The sequence below is a fragment of the Mus pahari genome, chromosome 1, assembly GCF_900095145.1.
Source record: "Mus pahari chromosome 1, PAHARI_EIJ_v1.1, whole genome shotgun sequence".
NCBI lineage: Eukaryota > Metazoa > Chordata > Mammalia > Rodentia > Muridae > Mus > Mus pahari.
Genome location: NC_034590.1, coordinates 117866377 through 117883063, shown reverse-complemented (window position 1 = coordinate 117883063; position 16687 = coordinate 117866377). Strand labels below are relative to the sequence as shown.

Here is a 16687-nt window from a genome sequence, read left to right as displayed (position 1 = left end):
AGAGAGAGAGAGAGAGAGAGAGCGAGAGAGAGAGAGAGAGAGAGAGAGAGAATGAGATCCCCTAGCAAGCTGGCTGGCCAAATCTGTGAACTCTGGGTTTGATTGAGAGACCTTACTTCAATGAATGGAGTGGCTGGTTTCTGCCATCAGCCTTGGATCTGCACATGCATGTGCGCCCACATATCCACATATGTGTGCCTACACACACACACACACACACACACACACACACACACACACGCAAGCATGTACGAGGACACATGAAAATGGAGAAAGATGAGGCAGAAGTACTGTGTGTTGTCACTCATCTAAAGTCCCAGAGTTGTCAGGTTCAAACAGAGATGGTGGCCAGAGGCTGGGGACAGGGACAGGAGAGCTTATGTTTAAGAGACAACTTCAGTGTGGGAAGATGGGGAAGCCACACCTGGACGGCTGCGCAGAGACGTGAGCTTAGTCAGAGCCCTACTCATGAGTAATGATGCCTGGAAATGTGTGTGACATGCGATTTGCTACAGTTTCAAAAAGAAACAGAAGCAAGGCAGTATAGGAAGGCCCCAGAGTCAGGCCAGTGTGCAAGGTGCTGGCTATGCAAGGTGGAGGACTCAGGTGTATCCCCTGAACCCGCAGAAAAGACGTGCAGAGTGGGGCCAAGACCCCAGTATCCCTATGGTCAGATGAGAGGTAGAGACAATCGCCAAGACGCCAGCTAGCCCGGGCTACAGTGGGAAACAGCAAAAACAAGAAAGATCCTTTCTCAAAAGAGTGGAAGGCCAGAACCAGCTCCCAGAATGCCCTCGGACCTCCACACATACGCTCTGGTACAAGAACAACGCATGAAACACAACTGAAAAATTACAAAAACAGGAAAAGGGAATCTGGGGTGTGGCTCAGCAGGAGCGGGCTTCAGTTGTCAGCACTGGGGGGTGGGGATGCAGGAAAAACAAGGGAAGGTCGAAACAGCTACCCCAAGTTCCTGGATGGGTCGCTGACCACCTGTGTGGAACCCTAGAGACTGCCAGCAAAGACCCACAGCCTGGCTGTCACGAGGCAGAGCCAAGAGCTTTTCTCATGGCTTTCTCTGGCTCTCCGGGCAGTGGGGGGAGGGGGCGAGGAAATGATGGCATGGCCTCACTTCTGAGCGCCTGGCAACCCCCTCCTCCCAGGAGTGAGCACAGGAGGTCACTGCTGACTCGCAGGCCAGCAGTGGTGACGGCTGCTGGAATGAAAAAATTTAGTTGACGTTGATAAGCACTTAAATTGGATAATGTGTCAGGCCTCATTTGTATCAATTCTCTTTCTTGGGTTCAACAAGATGGAAGCAAGCACACAGGAATTAGCAGGCGGAAAACAAGAGCCCGAGAGTGGGAGGCCGAAAGGGAAGGAGGAGGAAGAGGCAACCAGAACAACAGACATCCTAAAAAGTTGCGAACAGCCAGCCAGCCGGGCCACTCTGAATGCATCCATGCATCCGATGTCAGCCGACCCTGGGAGCTAGGCAGGGTGAGGCCTGGCTAGTTACAGCCCGCCAGCTGTTCTCTCGATTTGGAACCCTCATGGCCAGGCAGGTGGTGACTTAGTCACTGTATCTGTGATGGCCAGAACGAGGTGGATGGTCTGTCAGCCCACAGCTAGTGCTCAAAAACCAGGCAGCATCTGTGTGTTCTAGCTCCGCATTCAGCCAACAAACATGGATGGAAGTATTTAAGGGACGGATTGTCTGTACTAAACACATACAGATACTGCTGGCCCTTATTCGCCAAACAACTTAATAATGACAACCATAAAAACTACTATGTAGCTACTATATAGTGTTATGTGTTCGTGTTCGTGTTTCTCTCTCTCTCTCAGACCAAAGCTAGCCTCAAATCCGGTATATACCTGAATGTGACCTTGAACTCTTTCTTGATCTTCCTGCTTCTACCTCCCTAGTACTGGGATTACAGGAGAGCCCCACCTTGCCTGGAGCCTGGGCATTGTGCTGGCCCCAGTCCCAGCATCTACGTTCCATTAGGCATTTTGAGGACCGTTGGGATCACAAGTTATTCAGGGGGATCACAAGTTATTCAGGAGGATGTGTACAGGTGATACACAATACGACACTGTCTTTTATGAGGAGCTTGCGCACCGTGGGTTTTGGTGTCTTTGGGGGTCCTAGGGGCAACCCTCCCAGACAGTGAGGGATAGCTGCCTCCTGTTAAGTGAAAGAAACATGACTCTGGATAGAAGGGATCAGTGGCTGGAGAACCACTTTGTTTTGTTTTGAGATGGTGTCTCCTCACTATGCCGCCCCCGCTGGTCTGGACCTCACTGTAGTCCAAACTGCCCTCAAATTTATGGTGCTTCTCCTGCCTTTGTTCCGGGATGCTGGGATTGCAGGCATGAGCCACTGCTCCTGGCTTTGCGACATCTCTCCATTAGGTGTGATGTCAGTGTTTCTAGTCTTGCTCTCTCTCTCATCCATAGTGACCTTGGGTGACTGTTCCTGTCACAGATAAGGAGTGGAGTACGAATCCAGGTCCCAGCGCCTTCCATCAGCTCTCCGTGACAGGGGGGCCAAGGGAGGGCTGGGAGAGGAGACCGGGAGCAGGGGGTGAAAGCTCAAGAGGGTGTGCAGGCAGAAAAGAGTGGCCGGGGGAGGGAGGGTCCAGAGGCCTCCTGACCTTTGCGCCCGTCCCTCTGGAAGTCCACGTGGCACCACTCGCCGTCGTTGACCTTGCGGCTGGACGCCCGCAGCTTGATGCCCCCGGAGCCCATGTCCAGCAGAAGGTAGAGGTAACCGTCCAACAGCTCCATGGCAAAGTAGTCGGCCCTCTGGGTAGAACTGTGGCCGCCTACCCCGGCCCCAGCCCGCCGGCCCTGGCTGAAGAGCAACAACCCATTGGGCTCAGTGGTTCTGAAGTCCAGGGAGATGGAACCAGTGCGCTTGGCGCTCCAGCGGGGCAGCGCGACAAAGGCCTCAGGACTCTCAAAGGTCACAGGGTCCAAGGCGGCCACGTCCTCACAACGGAAAGACAAATCCCCCTGCAGCTTCATCTTCGGGTCCCCTTCCTTAGCCAGTCGGGACAGTTCCAGCTTGAAGTCGTTATTCTTGTAGACCACCTGCATGGAGGAGAGGGGGCTGGGTAAGGAAGCAGAAGCAGCCTTGGGTCTGACTACCAAGGGTCTCCCTCCCTGGCTACCATGGGCCGTCGTCACCCATGCCAGCAGCCCCAAGCTCAGCACCATCAGCCCACAAGCCTCCGTCCTCAAGCTCCACAGTCCCCTCTCTGCCTCTCTCCTGTCTTCCAGTCCCACACTGGCCAGAAAGCTCCTTCTGTGGGCTCCTGGGTCCGGCTTAACTGTCATTCACAGTGACAAAAAGGGCCACTGTTACTACCATCACTATTTCCTGAGACTGAGCCTCATGAAGCTCAAGATGGCTTCAAACTCACTGTATAGCTAAGGACGACCTTGAGTTTATCTGCCTGCCTCCACCTTCCACGCACTGGGATCGCACACGTGCACTACCACGCTCAGTTGTAGTGTGCTGACAGAATCCATGGGGGCATGTGTGCTGGGGCAGGCGTCTGTCTGCGAATGTCCCAGGCCTGCCTGCTCTCTTCTAATGGATTAACTTCAGTCTGTGTTCTGTACAGGGACTGACGTAGGAAACAACCCTTCATCTACACATCAGACAACCCATGAGATTGAATGACTTGGCCAACAGAGTCGGTAAGGGAAAGACATGTATGTGCCTGAAGACACGGGAAGACACGTGAAGACACGTGAAGACACGTGAAGACACGTGCTTTGGTCTTCAGCCTTCCCTGTGGACCTCAGCTCTGAAGAGCCTCTGAGGGGAGGGAGTTCCAAGGCCAAAGAAACAGAAAGGGGTGACGCCCCTCCACTTGAATCAATCGCTTCAGGCTTTTTTTTTTTTTTTTTTTTTTTGGTTTTTTTTTAGAGACAGGGTTTCTCTGTGTAGTCCTGGCTGTCCTGGATCTCAATCTGTAGACCAGGCTGGCCTCGAACTCAGAAATCCGCCTGCCTCTGCCTCCCACGTGCTGGGATTAAAGGCATGCGCCACCACGCCCAGTTCACTTCAGGCTTTAATGAAGGGTTACATCCCACCACAGACTCACAAGGAACAGAGGCCAGGGCCAGCTGGCCAGGGCAGACTAAATCACAGGGCAGGCTGGCCAACCGCAGCCCTACTCACGTCCTTGAGGCAGCCCATGAAGTTGTTGCTGACAGGTGAGCCAGGCAGGTCGGCTGTGTTGGGGCTGCCCCCAATGTAGAAGAAGTCATCAGAGCCCAGCATGGTGTAATCCTCCTGCGTGTAGCCTGTGGTGGTCAGGATCCCGTCCACCGAGATGGTCACCTGCCCAGCCCGAGGAGGGGGGAGAGACAGGAGACAACCGGACATCAACACCCAGGGAAGAGCCATAGGCGGGCAAGGGAGGGGCCGGGGGGCAGTGGGGGAGGGGGACCCCCATTTTTATGTCTGCTTGTCTTGGAGGCGGAACAGTGGGGGGGGGGTGGAGAGGAGGAAGAGGGAAGAGGAAACAGCCCGAGATTTGATGGTTTCAGGGTTAAGGCCTGCCCTGCACAACCCATGGCCCAAGCCCTGAAGGCGGCACAGGGCGCTCACCATGATGGGCTCAAGAGGCAAGTCCAGGGGGGTACTCTGCACCAGAGAGGTGGGGAGAGCGAGCTGCACCCTCAGCTCTGTCTCAACAGATGTGGCCACATGTGAAGCTGCCCAGCCTTCCTACGGGAGAAGAGCCCTTCCCTGCCCTTCCCTGCCCTTCCTTCCTTCCTGGGTAGCAGTGCCAAGTCTCACTTGCAGCCTCTCTGCTTGGCGCTATGTCCTGGCAGCCTTGGCTGGGGGAACAGCAGAGACAGCGGGACCTGCTAGACTTAGGACAGGAGTTGTATGACTTCTACCAGGGCTGGTTCTTACCTCTGCCACTCAGGATCAAAGGTATCCTGATATTTTGAGTCATTAAAAAGAAGAAGTTGCTCTGAAGCCTAAGCTGGCCTTGACCTTAGCCCTCTCACCTCCTGCTCTCCTGCACTGAGACCACACACCCGGGCGAGTCACCAGTTTGCTTCCAAAGGGAGCAGCCCTGTGCCGTTTCCCGGGTCACCTTCATCCTTCTCTGTAGATCCCACCCTTGCTGTTCTACCCTTAGAAATGTGAGGCCATGAGGCCGTGAGGCCAGGGCCAACCTAAGGAAACCCCCTCCCAGGGTGGAGAATTCATTCAGAAGGCAAGCCACCAAGAACAGAGCAGGGGTGTGCCTGGTGCTCAGAGAGGGCCTGTGCACTGGGCTGGTGAAGGCACATGTTACCTTTGGGGCAATCGGCAAATGTGCACCTGGTCCCTGCAAGGTTTAGTCCCCATTAAGAGCTCAGGGAGGCTTCACTCACAGCAAGGTTGAAGGGGGAGGAGGCAAGGCAGCTGTGGCTTAGGAGAGTTGGGAGGCCTGGTTAGGGACCTGGTTTGGGGGCAAAACCCACCCTGCACTTCTACAGGCTGCATCTCGGAGTCCTTCTTGCTCCCTAAAGACACTTTAGAAGTTCTGCCTTTCCAGGTAAAGTATTGAGGTAATGGCCTGCCAGTCACATACTACCATGTCCCCTACTCTAGTCTGCAGCATAGGACACCAGCCATTTTCCAGCTCCTGGTCTTCAGTAATCTGTTGTCAGAAGGGTGGGGTGACCCAAAAGTGCCCCTCCCTGCGCTTGGCTGGAGCCTCGTGGTGAACAGGGTGGAGCTGAGCAGGGTACAGACTGAAGAAGCAACCTCCTGCGAACCATCAAACCTTGTGCTAGAAGAACCGGGTTCAAGGACGGGAGGAGACGGGAATCTTGGGGGGGGGGCAGTTTGAATACTTTTGAGTCTTGTTTTGAGGGGAGCATTGGTCATGATTATGTATTTCTTCTCCCCTCCACCTTGTCCTGAATCTAGGAAGAGGGGTTTGGGTAAAAAAAGGGGAGGGTTAGAGAGGTTAGTCACAAAAACATGCAAACAAGGTTAGAGATTAGACTGGGCAGAGGGGAGGGGGAGGAAGGAAGAAGGAATCAGAATGAAGGGTGGGGTATGTCAGGGAAGGTGAGGCAGGTGAGTGACTCTCTCTAGGCCACTGTGGCTATACTCTCTTCCTCCAGGTCCCCTGCTGCTGTCCTAAAACACTGAACTGGGCTGCCATTCAGTTCCTGAGCCTAAGTGGGGTCAGCCCAAACAGGCTGCCAGCAAACATGGCTTAACATGTCCCCGGAATCCCCACTAACCTCAGCCCAGCCCAGGGGACATACACAAGGTCGTGAAAAGGCCACATCGAGTTGCCTAGTGGCCTCGTGACCTAGTGCTGGGTCTCTAGCTAAAAACCTCACCCCCAGCAGCCTCCGCCTGGTGAGAGCGGCTCCCACAAGTGAGCATGCTCAGCAGAGCCGCCACCCTTTCTCTCCTGGTTCCTTCCAAAGCACCCCAGGAAGTCTCCCCTCCTCGGCCTCTGATGCCAGGGCATCATCCTGGAATCTCCCTCCTGCTATGGGCTCTCTTCATCCCACTGCATTTGCCCTTCCTTGACCCTATCTGAATGAGAAGGATCTGACTTAAAGCAGACTGTGGAGACCCCTCCTAATTCCCCTTCCAGGCTGGGCTGAATCTCAACTTGCCTGGTATCTGTACTCAGATCAGTCATGGAGGGCGCTGTTGGGCAAGGATAACCTTAATCTCCCTCTCCTGGCCTGTGGCTCGGGACAGGCTAGCAGGAGGCAGGGCACACAGAGAGGTCTGCTGAGGAAGGGATCGGCCAGGTGGGTGGGGAGCCGGTGAGGGGAGAGAAGAGGACAAGGCAGTGGGTGGAGAGGAAGTGGAGAGAGAGAGACTGGAGGAAGGTGTCTGGGGAAGGCAGGGAGGGAGATGACTTAGATTAGTAAACCCACTGTTCCCTCAGACAAATCAGTCCAGACACAAAAATGGCAGGTTCGTTAGTAAAAGCAGGAAACAGGGGAATAATTCCCCTGCCCCCCTCCACCCCAGGGGTTCTTGATGCCCCTGCCCCCCAACCCCTCCCCCCATGAAGCTTCTGGAAGGGGTGGGGCCAGCAGGGGAGGAGGGGAGGAAGGGAGAGCATGCCACACAGAACAGCCACTGCAGCTGGGACCCATGCAGGTTAGAACAGCGTGAAGGAGCAGGCACTGTCCAAGCAGGCCAGAGAGAAGCGGCCAGTAGATGAGAAGGCGTGCAGGGCAGGGGAGATGGAGAAGAGCAAAGATGGAGGCCAGAGAGCTGTGGAGTGCAGGAATAAGCTTCCTTCCACTGAAGAGGAGAGACAGAAGAGCAACCACTGGGTCAGAGATGTTCAGGGACTGACAGTGAACAAACATGGGACCTGAGCGTCTTCCTCACACACTCCTATGCCATTCACCACAGATCATCAGCCCATACACATGCGCGCGCGCACACACACACACACACACACACAAACACACCACATCCTAGAAGGCTCCTCTCCACAAAGTCCTGAGGACCACAGCAAGGTCCCCAAGACACAGCAGAGGATCTAAGACCAAACCACATTAACCCACTCAACATGGCGGGTTCTGAGGAAGCCCAGGGGGATGAATGCAGTGTTTGCCCCGATGAGCCTAGGCTCATCAGCCCATGCTCTCCAGGAACAGGGACGGGGCTCGAGGGGCCTCTTGAGAGCTGAAGGGAGCTGCCAGTCCCTCCTCTCCCTCGGTGCAGGAAGGTCGGATGGGATGGGAATCCAAGTCCTAACCACAAATGTACCCACATGGAACAAGTGTCCCATACCCACTGTGCCCCAGGAAGAAAGGCTAAAGACAAAAGGAACTTTCATGCCACCACTGGGAGCCGTTCCCGGGGCCTAGCATGATCTCACGGTGCTATTACCATCCTTTGTGGGTGGCTGAGTGAACTTCCTTGAGCCGTGACAATGTAAGTAATACTGAGCCAATGGGCTGTTTGTCTCCTGGTAGACCACATTGCTGTCATCATATGCTCCGAGGGCTCCACAGGCTTATCGTGGTTATAACTAGTTCACAAAAAAACGTTCCCAGCATCCTCCTCAGGAAGTGTAGGCAGGAGTGGGGCAGCAAACAGGGAGAAGCAGCTTCTGGCCAAGAGAGATAGAGGCCCTGCTAAGCTCGCCTAGTGCCGTCTCAGGCATAGGCAGTAGTTACAGCCCTGCTGTGAGTCCTGACCTCAGACTTCAGGAGTTTTAGAAGGGAAAGACTTCAGGTCGGAAGTACCAGGTTCTCCCAGGACAATTTTGCCGTTCTGACTCTCATCTTCATCTTTAAAAGGGCCTGATACCTTCCGGTCCTCCTATCTGTTTCCAGCTGACGGAGCATCTGATGAGTTAACTGAGAGTGATAAACCCTCTGTAGTACAGAGGGAGGTGCCCTCTCAGGGTGCCAGCTTCCCCATCGGCTAAGTGGGGAGAAGCTCAACCTCCTGCCTAAAATCCAGGCATCATCAGGTTCAAATGAAATTCAAAACGTTGGCCAGGAGGGTAGCTGGTAACGAGCTTGCCACCAAACCTAATAACCTGAGCTTTGTCCCAAACCCAAGTGTTGGAAAAAGAGAACCAACTCTTACACATTGGCCTCTGACCTGCGCGCGCACACACACTGTGGCACACATTGGCGCGCGCACACACACTGTGGCATGCTTCCTATACACACAAATAGGTTAGATACATAAAAATGTACAAAGAAAAAAACCGAGGAAGCCAGCCATGGTGGCCTTTAATCCCAGGACTTGGGAGGTAGACCCAGGGGAGTCTCGGTAAATTCAAGGCCAGCCTGGTCTAAACAGTGAGTGCCAGAACAGCCAGAGCTAGAAAAAGAGACCCTATCTCAAAAGGTGTGGGGGGGGGGGTAAGCTGGAGAAATGACTCAGTGGTAATGAGCACTGGTTGCTCTTACAGAGGACAGGGTTCAGTTCCCAGCACCCACACAGCAGCTCACAACCGTCTGTAACTCCTGTTCCAGGGGATCTGACGCCCTCTTCTGGCCTCCTGGGACACCAAACATGCAAATGGTGGACATACATATACACGCAGGCAAGATGCCTATACGTATAGAATAAAAATAGATACTTGAATGCAAAAAAAAAAGTTGAAGAAACTCCAAATGCAAAACCTATTTTGAGGCCCTCTAATGCATGCATGCACGACATTAGCTTTATAAATCCGCATTCCACGGCCTGATGGGGCTCAACCAGCAGAGACACCTGGGTAAGCCTTTTCTCCTTCCACTCTGCTCACCAAGAGAAACGCTCATACTAAGACACCTAATAAATGAGTTAGGAAAATAAACACAAAACTACAGGCAATCCGTGAGGGATATCCTGGGAATCAGAACCTGTGGAACTCTTTTTTTTTTTTTTTTTTTTTTTAACTTCAGTCTGGACCTAAAGGAGGCCAACCCTCAGGCAGGTTTGAAGGGGTTCCTGAGGTCACACAAGGCAACAGATCTATTCTCCTACTTGTGCCGACAATGCAGGGAAGTGTGGACCTTGCAGGCCCAGAAACGAGAAGGTTCTTTCTTTATCAGCGCCTGAAACCAGGCAGGGCTGCTGGCTTCTTGACCAACTGAGTTAAGCCCTTTGTCTTTCTCCTCCTTCACATCCTTGAAGCATTCTGAGGTTTCAGGAAGTAATTTTGAGACTGGTTCCTAACAAGGGCTTGCAATAGGATCTTCAGTGGAACCAGAGACGCCTAGTCCTCAGGGTCGGCTAAGGAAGGGAACCACTTTCCGCACGACATCCCTGCCTGGTGACAGAGGGAACTGCCCAGCGCTTTATTAAGCTTAATGAAATTATAATTCCTTTCTAGAGTACATAATGTGCTTTGATTGATCTTCACATAGACCCGCTGTACAAGCCAGGCAGGCACCCATCAGCCTGCCGGGAGTTGAGGGGACTGGGCTTTTCTGGCCTGGGCCCTTGTGGTAAGCATTTTACCATGGACACTCGAATGAGGGTTCCTAATCCTTGGGTGATCCCTGCCCCCGCCCCTGCCAAGGTACATAGATATATCACCTGGGTTGATCTTGGCTCCCTGTCCCCAGAGTAACAGGTTACTCTGTCCAATAAAGAGAAAGTTCTCTGTTTGTTTTTACTGGGTAGGTATGTATATGTATATGTACAGATATATGCAAATATATATACACACACAGATGTATATATATATCTGTGTGTGTGTGTGTGTATGTATGTGTGTGTGTGTGTGTGTGTGTGTGTGTGTGTGTGTTCCAGCAATCAACTAACTCAGGTCATCAGACTTGGTGGCAAGCATCTTAACCAGGTGAGCCATCTTGTCAGGTAGTGAAGAAAGTTCATATTGGCAGGTTCTCAAGAACAATGCAGTGTATAGCAACTAACTCACAAAAGCAGCAGCTTACAGAAGAGCACCTGTAAAATGCTTGTACAGATCTCAGGGCAAGAGCCATTGGGACCATGGGAAGCTAGTGAGCCTGCACAAGGTATTAGATTGGCCATGGATACTAACCTCTGTGGGTGAGGGAAAATACACACATGCAAATGTGTTGGCAAAGGCTTGATTGACATGGCTTCAGAGGTGAAGCCTGGTAAGGGGCATAAAGGGCCTCTCAGGCTAGACAGCCCAGCTTTGATACCACCCTGCTCCCTAGCCTTCCAGCCAGGCAGACCTGGCAGGCTGGGAAAGCCAGGCAGCTGCCCCAAGCCCCTCCCACCCCATGAGAGCAGACACGTCCATCTGCAGGGTCCCCAGCCTGGTGTTCAATCACTCTGCATTATTAATAGGCAATGACTAACTGGCTGCTGTGGAGCCGGAATTGGGCAGGCATGAGGGAATCCCAAGGGATCTCACACTGCAGGGCCTGAGGGCACACACTCTGAGGCCGGCAGGAAGAGAAGGAGGAGGCCCTCCCAACCCTTTCTCTATCTTGCTGCCTGTCAGGCATTGCACCTGCACTCAAGAGCCAGCCCGCCTCCATGCAGAAGCCTTACCAGGTCCCAGAACCCATCCAAGCTTGTGGCCCCCATTCCCACCAGCACTTACACATGCAGAGAATCAGCAGTCTCCCAAACACACAGCACGGCTTCCCACTGACACCCCTAAATATCACACCAACATTTACACACAGTCACACCCACACACCAACACACACCAGCTGCCTTTACACTGACACCCACAACAGCATTCACCAGGAGCGAGCCCAACCCAAACACAGGAGCCTGGCAAGGACAAGGAGAGCTGCCCCACTCTATCCCTGCTGAGCATCCTCTTCTCGGGCCTTCATCAGGGAAGGAAGCCAAACCCTGTGAGAGGCCATGCAGGAGAAGCAGGGGACAGACGGGGATGGGGCTGAAGGGGGAGAAAGACAGTGTGGAACACAGTGTTAGTCAGAGCAGCAGAGCGGTGGGGGGATCTGGACGCTATCCCTGGTGGGGGGAAAAGACCACTCATGCCATGCAAAATGTGAGGGAGACAGATCTGGGAATCCTCGAGGTTGGGAAGTAGGGGGCGACAGCCAGCACAGGACAGCCCCTAAACTGGTACAAAGTGGTAACTTGAAGGAGGTCTCAAGGCCATCCTCCTACCCCTTTGAGGAATATGCCCAGCTGGCCGTCACTGGAGATGGCAACCCCAGCCCTCTTCCCAACTCGAGGGGCCCCTGTCTGGAGCTGACAGAGCGTAGCATTGCGTGTCATGGGATGGTGTTTTCCATGGATTTTCAGGAGACCAAGAAAGAAACCAAATCAAAGAGAAAAACAAAAACAAAACAAAACAAAAACAAAAACAAAACTAAGGAGCTGGGGGGAGAACAGAAAAAAGTAACAGAAAACAGTCCAGCATGGGGCTGGTCCAGCACGGAGCTGGTCTAGCCAGAGCTGATGCGCGTGGGGCCGGCCTGCCCCAGGTCTCAGGACAGGAACTGCCAGGACGCAGGAGCTCAGGACAGGGCCTGGATTTCCATTTCTCTTTTGGATTTGAGTTTGGATCAAAAAAAAAAAAAAAAAAAAAAAGGAAAGAAAGAAAAAAGGAAAGAAAAGTAAGAGGAGAAACTAAAAAGGAAGAAGTGAAATTTAAAGATTGCCTGGTACAAAAGAAAAGAAAAAGAAAAAAGAAAACAAGAGCAGTTGGGGAGCAAAAACCAAGTGAGTAGAGAAACAAAAGTGGGAGAATCGAACAGTTAAAAAACCCACGGCAAACCAAACGGTAAGACAATTAGAGTGATATCTACCAGATAATGCAGTTTGTTTACCATAGCGTGTCCAATCCCTGCGTGCTTCACCGGAGAGGGGGAGGGAAGGGGTGTCAAAGAAAAAAAAAAAAAAGAAAGAAAGAAAGAAAGAAAGAAAGAAAGAAAAGAAACAAGGATGACAAAAGAAAAGAACAAAAAGAAAAGAAAAATAAAATGACCAACTGTGAAACTCAAGGAGGGAGGAGATACATTGTGTTCAAACCCTCCCACCACAGGCTCAGCAGAAGTGTTCAAAGAAAAATCATAATGAAGAACGCACACACACAAAATTAAACCCCTCTTCTCCCAAAATCTCCCCCAGACCCTCCTCTGGATTCCTTGTCCCCCTCATCCCCTCCCGAAGGGCATCTGCAGAGAAGGGGAACAGTTAGAGACCTTGGTTAGTAAGAAGAAAACAACCACAACAGAAAGAAAACAAATTGGACCAAGAAAGTGGAGACTTAAAGATGGCCGACATTCGGCAGATGAGACAGAAAGTTAGTTCGGTTTTTCACTCATACCTGGCCCCACCTGTCCCTGCCCATCCCTTGATCCCCTGGGTTATAAGCGTGTTAGTAACACACACAGAGTTGGCAACGGGGGGAGGGGGTTTCCAACAGAATGGGGAGGGGGAGGCAGGGTTAAGAAGCAGACCCGGTATGCAGGATTAGTAGGTCCTACAGCTGAGACGTTAGGGAGTTGAGGGAGGGAGAGGGGGAGCATGGGGTCCAGGGGAGTGGGCCTCTGACTCAGGAGAGGATAGATGGCTTTGTTGGTCGACTGGTCACCCAGATGGCTTTCCAGAGAACTGGCTGAGGAATGAAATGGTGCTGGCCAACTGGCTGACCAGTGGACATGTGGGGTTAATGGGTTAACCGGCTGGTGACAGGCCAGCTGGCTGGCAGGTTAGGAGAAGAGTGGGCAATGCCCCTAATCGCAGGACTGGCAAGGACAGGAGGCAATTTCATTTGGAGTCCAAAGACAGCATGGGAGGGGACACGGGTATCTGCTTTTCCTGGGGACGGAGGATGGGCAAACTGACCCGGGGATCATTGGGGGAGAAGGACTCCCCCTTCCATTTTTTTTTTCCTTGAGAACTGAAGAATGAGTCACCATCACAGTGGGGTGGGGAGGGGAAGCTAGCCTTCCACAGGCTGCAGAGAGCTCATGATCACACCATCCCAAGCCCTCCTTCCTCCCCCCTTCCCCCCATGCCCCACCCCTAGCTGACTCCCCCCCGTCTACCCACTTTGGCTTGTCCAGAGGCCCTATTAACCCCCTCCCAAATTCCCCTGGATTCTTCAGCCACCCTCCCTGTTCTCCTATTTGCCAGTGAGTAGCTGAGTCTCCTTTAAGACCCCGGAACAGGCAATGGTCCCCCAGGAACCAGGCTCCTCCCATGGACACCCATAGACCCCTGGACCTCCACATCAACCCACAGAAAAAAGTCACCGAGAAGCCCTGGGAGCTCAGCGTCCCCTTATCTTCACTGAACTATAAGCCGCACTCTTCTACGCCATCTCTAAAGAGCACACCTCTAGGTCTTTCTCCTCCATTCTCCTTCCCACTGCCAAAGACAATGTCCACCTGCAGAATCCCATCTTCAGAGATGGAGGGGCTCAGTGGCCTGGTGCCCATTAAGTCTAAGCAGCAGACTCAAGACTGGGAATAGGGGAGTGTATTCTAGGGAACTGTTAGCTAAAGAGGTCTTGTAACCAGTGGCTACAGGAGTAATGGATTAAGACGATTAACAAGGGACTCATATCATTAAAAATAACAGAATTCAATACTTAGATGCTAGAAGTGCTGAGTCGCCAATATTAATTATTAGGTATGGGGAAGCAGTTTACATAGCAAGAGAAGAGTCCAGCCCCACGTACAACGACTGGAGCAAGGTGAGAGCTTGTCACGTGACGAGAGGATTTGTACTGACAGCCAGCAGGACTGTCATGAAATGAAGAGGTCAGCTAGTCAGAGCAATCAACAATCAACCTCAGGGCAGCCAAACTGATGGTACCCCAAAAGAGGTGAGTTATCTGATACCATTGCAGCAGTTGGACAAGGTTGGGGTAAAGACACTACAGGTAAAAATCCAAGAACTGTTCTGACTTGTTATAGAAAATAGCATAGTAGTAGAGAGCAGCATTCATATAGGAAGTTCCAGTAGTGATAGACAGAACAGTAAGTTAAAGCTGGGACAGAGAGAGGAAAGATGTGAGTTCAAATCCCAGGCCTCCTACTAATTTGTCAAGGGATCCAGACTCTCCCAAGAAAGTGTAGGCTTGGGACAGATGAGAACAGAGCTCTCTTCATCTAGGAGTGGAGGATGCAGACCCTGATGGCAGTGGGTACCCACAGATAAAGACTAGAATGGCGCTTTCATTAGAGGCTCTTCCTGCAGTACAGTGGCCCACACAGAAAGGCCCAGATCTAGAGAACTAGTGTTTCAATCCAGCAAGTAAACCCTAATGCTTCATCCACTTCTAAAGCCCAGAAGAGCAAGAATGGAGAAGCCAGGAACGAGGGGGGCATCTCAGCCCCTAAAGATGCCAAGAGGAGGGCTGCAGACTCAGTGCAGAAGTCTGAGCTGAGAACAGCCTGTGAGCCTGCACAAGCTCGGCGTGGGATGAAGGGAAGGGCTCACCCCGAGTCAAGAGGCTCAGAATGTTCACATGGTCGTGAGCCTTGAGAATGTCCAGGACTGTCAACAGCCCAGACTACAGCCTCGGTGCATTCTGCATGGATAACAAGCCCCCAAAACCCACAGAAGCAAAGAAATGAAGTGGCTCTGATTCAGGTTTCAAGTTCCAAGGCCTCCTAACTCCCACCCAGACAGGCTTGTCTTCTGGGTCTTATTTTTCTCATCAGAAAACTGGAAGTCATGGCTCCCATTCGCAGAATTTTATAAAAATTCAGTAAAGCCAAATGTGGTGGTGTAGGCCTTTGATCCCAGCATTTAGGAGACTGAAGCAGGTAGATCTCTGAGTTTGAGGTCAGCCTGAGTTACATAACAAGTTCAAGGCCAGCCAAAGCTACATGAAACCCTCTGTCTTTGTCTCTCTGTGTCTCTCTGTGTGTCTCTGTCTCTGTCTCTGTCTCTGTCTCTCTCTCTCTCTCTCTCTCTCTCTCTCACACACACACACACACACACACACACACACACACACACACACACTCGGTGACAAATGAGACCCTTAAACATGAAGCTACATTCCAGCGCAGTTTGACCGACACCCTGACAGGATAGCACGGAACAGAGGCAGCACAAGCCACGCTACTCTTGTGAGGCGGATCTAAACTCTTTCAGGAAGACAGAAGGTATTCAGGCACTGTCTTTGTTTGAAACAGAGTCTCCATACAGAGCCCAGGCTGGTCTCCAACTTATGGCAATCCTTCTGCCTCAGCCTCCAGACTTTGGGAATTGCAGGGGTGTACCACAATACCCAGTGACAGCGCTCACTTGAAGTAGTTGATCTGCCTTTGTTGGTCATGGGTCCTCACTTCCAAAATCTGTTCAATTGGGTTTAAGGAGGAGATCAGATGGATAGGCTAAGTATTTAACTCTGTGACAGAGCACCTGTCTGGCCTGTTCAAGGCCCCGGGCTCCATCCTCACACCTTCCTTAAAGAGGGAAACACTTCCTGAAGGAAACCAGATGAATCGGGGGCAAACTTAGAAAAACAACTAATAGGTTCAATAGTTGCTGGGATTAAACCTTCAATTTGCTTACAACCTGTATGTAGAGATAAATAGTTACAAATATTAGCACACAGGTAAGATGTGAGAGGGCCAAATACAAGTTTTCATGGATACAGGAAAGAAGAGAGCTGGCTTTGGGATGGACCAGAGGGAGCTTGAGCACTCGGGGAAAAAAAGAAGCACAGCTAACGATCGTGGCAGCAGGAGCCCTTCCGCACCCACATCGTGCCAGGCAATGAGTGCGTATAAGATCCACTACATCCAGTTAGTCATCAGCAGTTCCTTCCCACTTGGCCTATGGGGAACTGAAGCTCGGGGGTTACATAACTTGCCTAACAACTATCTGACTCAAATCCCAGCTCTCAGACTTTGCCAACAGAGAGTGAATGGGTGGCCTGTTTGGGAGAATTGTGGAAAGCTCCCCACGGGAAGAACAAGGAAAGGCGGTGTAGATAGGTCTGGAAAGTTGCAAATCTGGGATCTAAGACAGGCTCTGTGCTACGAGGGACAGGAGGCAAGAGAATAGGAACTCCAAATGTGTGGGGGACTCTATCATTGAGTGGGTGCTTCACTCAGTACATAGGGGACTTCATCCTGGAGATTCCACCCATGGAGGACTACATCCCAGAGGACCCCATCCTTAAGTACTCTATCCTTGAGGGCCACATCCTTCATGACTGCATCCTTGAGGACCCCGTCCTTGAGGGCCACATCCTTCATGACTACATCCTTGAGGGCC

General features: G+C 52.0%; 1 protein-coding gene across 23 annotated transcripts in view; it reads right to left on the bottom strand.

Annotated features, from left to right (window-relative positions):
* Nrxn2 (neurexin 2) overlaps positions 1–16687 on the bottom strand; it is a 114816-nt gene that overhangs the window by 56027 nt on the left and 42102 nt on the right. For 12 of the 23 annotated variants that reach the window (XM_029545377.1, XM_029545475.1, XM_029545527.1 and 9 more), the window contains 3 exons: positions 12250–12294; positions 4199–4360; positions 2661–3099 (listed from right to left, as the gene is read on the bottom strand). In XM_029545377.1, coding sequence (XP_029401237.1) covers positions 2661–3099; positions 4199–4360; positions 12250–12294 — 646 coding nt within the window. The remainder of the gene's footprint in view (positions 1–2660; positions 3100–4198; positions 4361–12249; positions 12295–16687) is intronic. The other 11 variants (XM_021208147.2, XM_021208139.2, XM_029545563.1 and 8 more) reach the window with 2 other exon arrangements.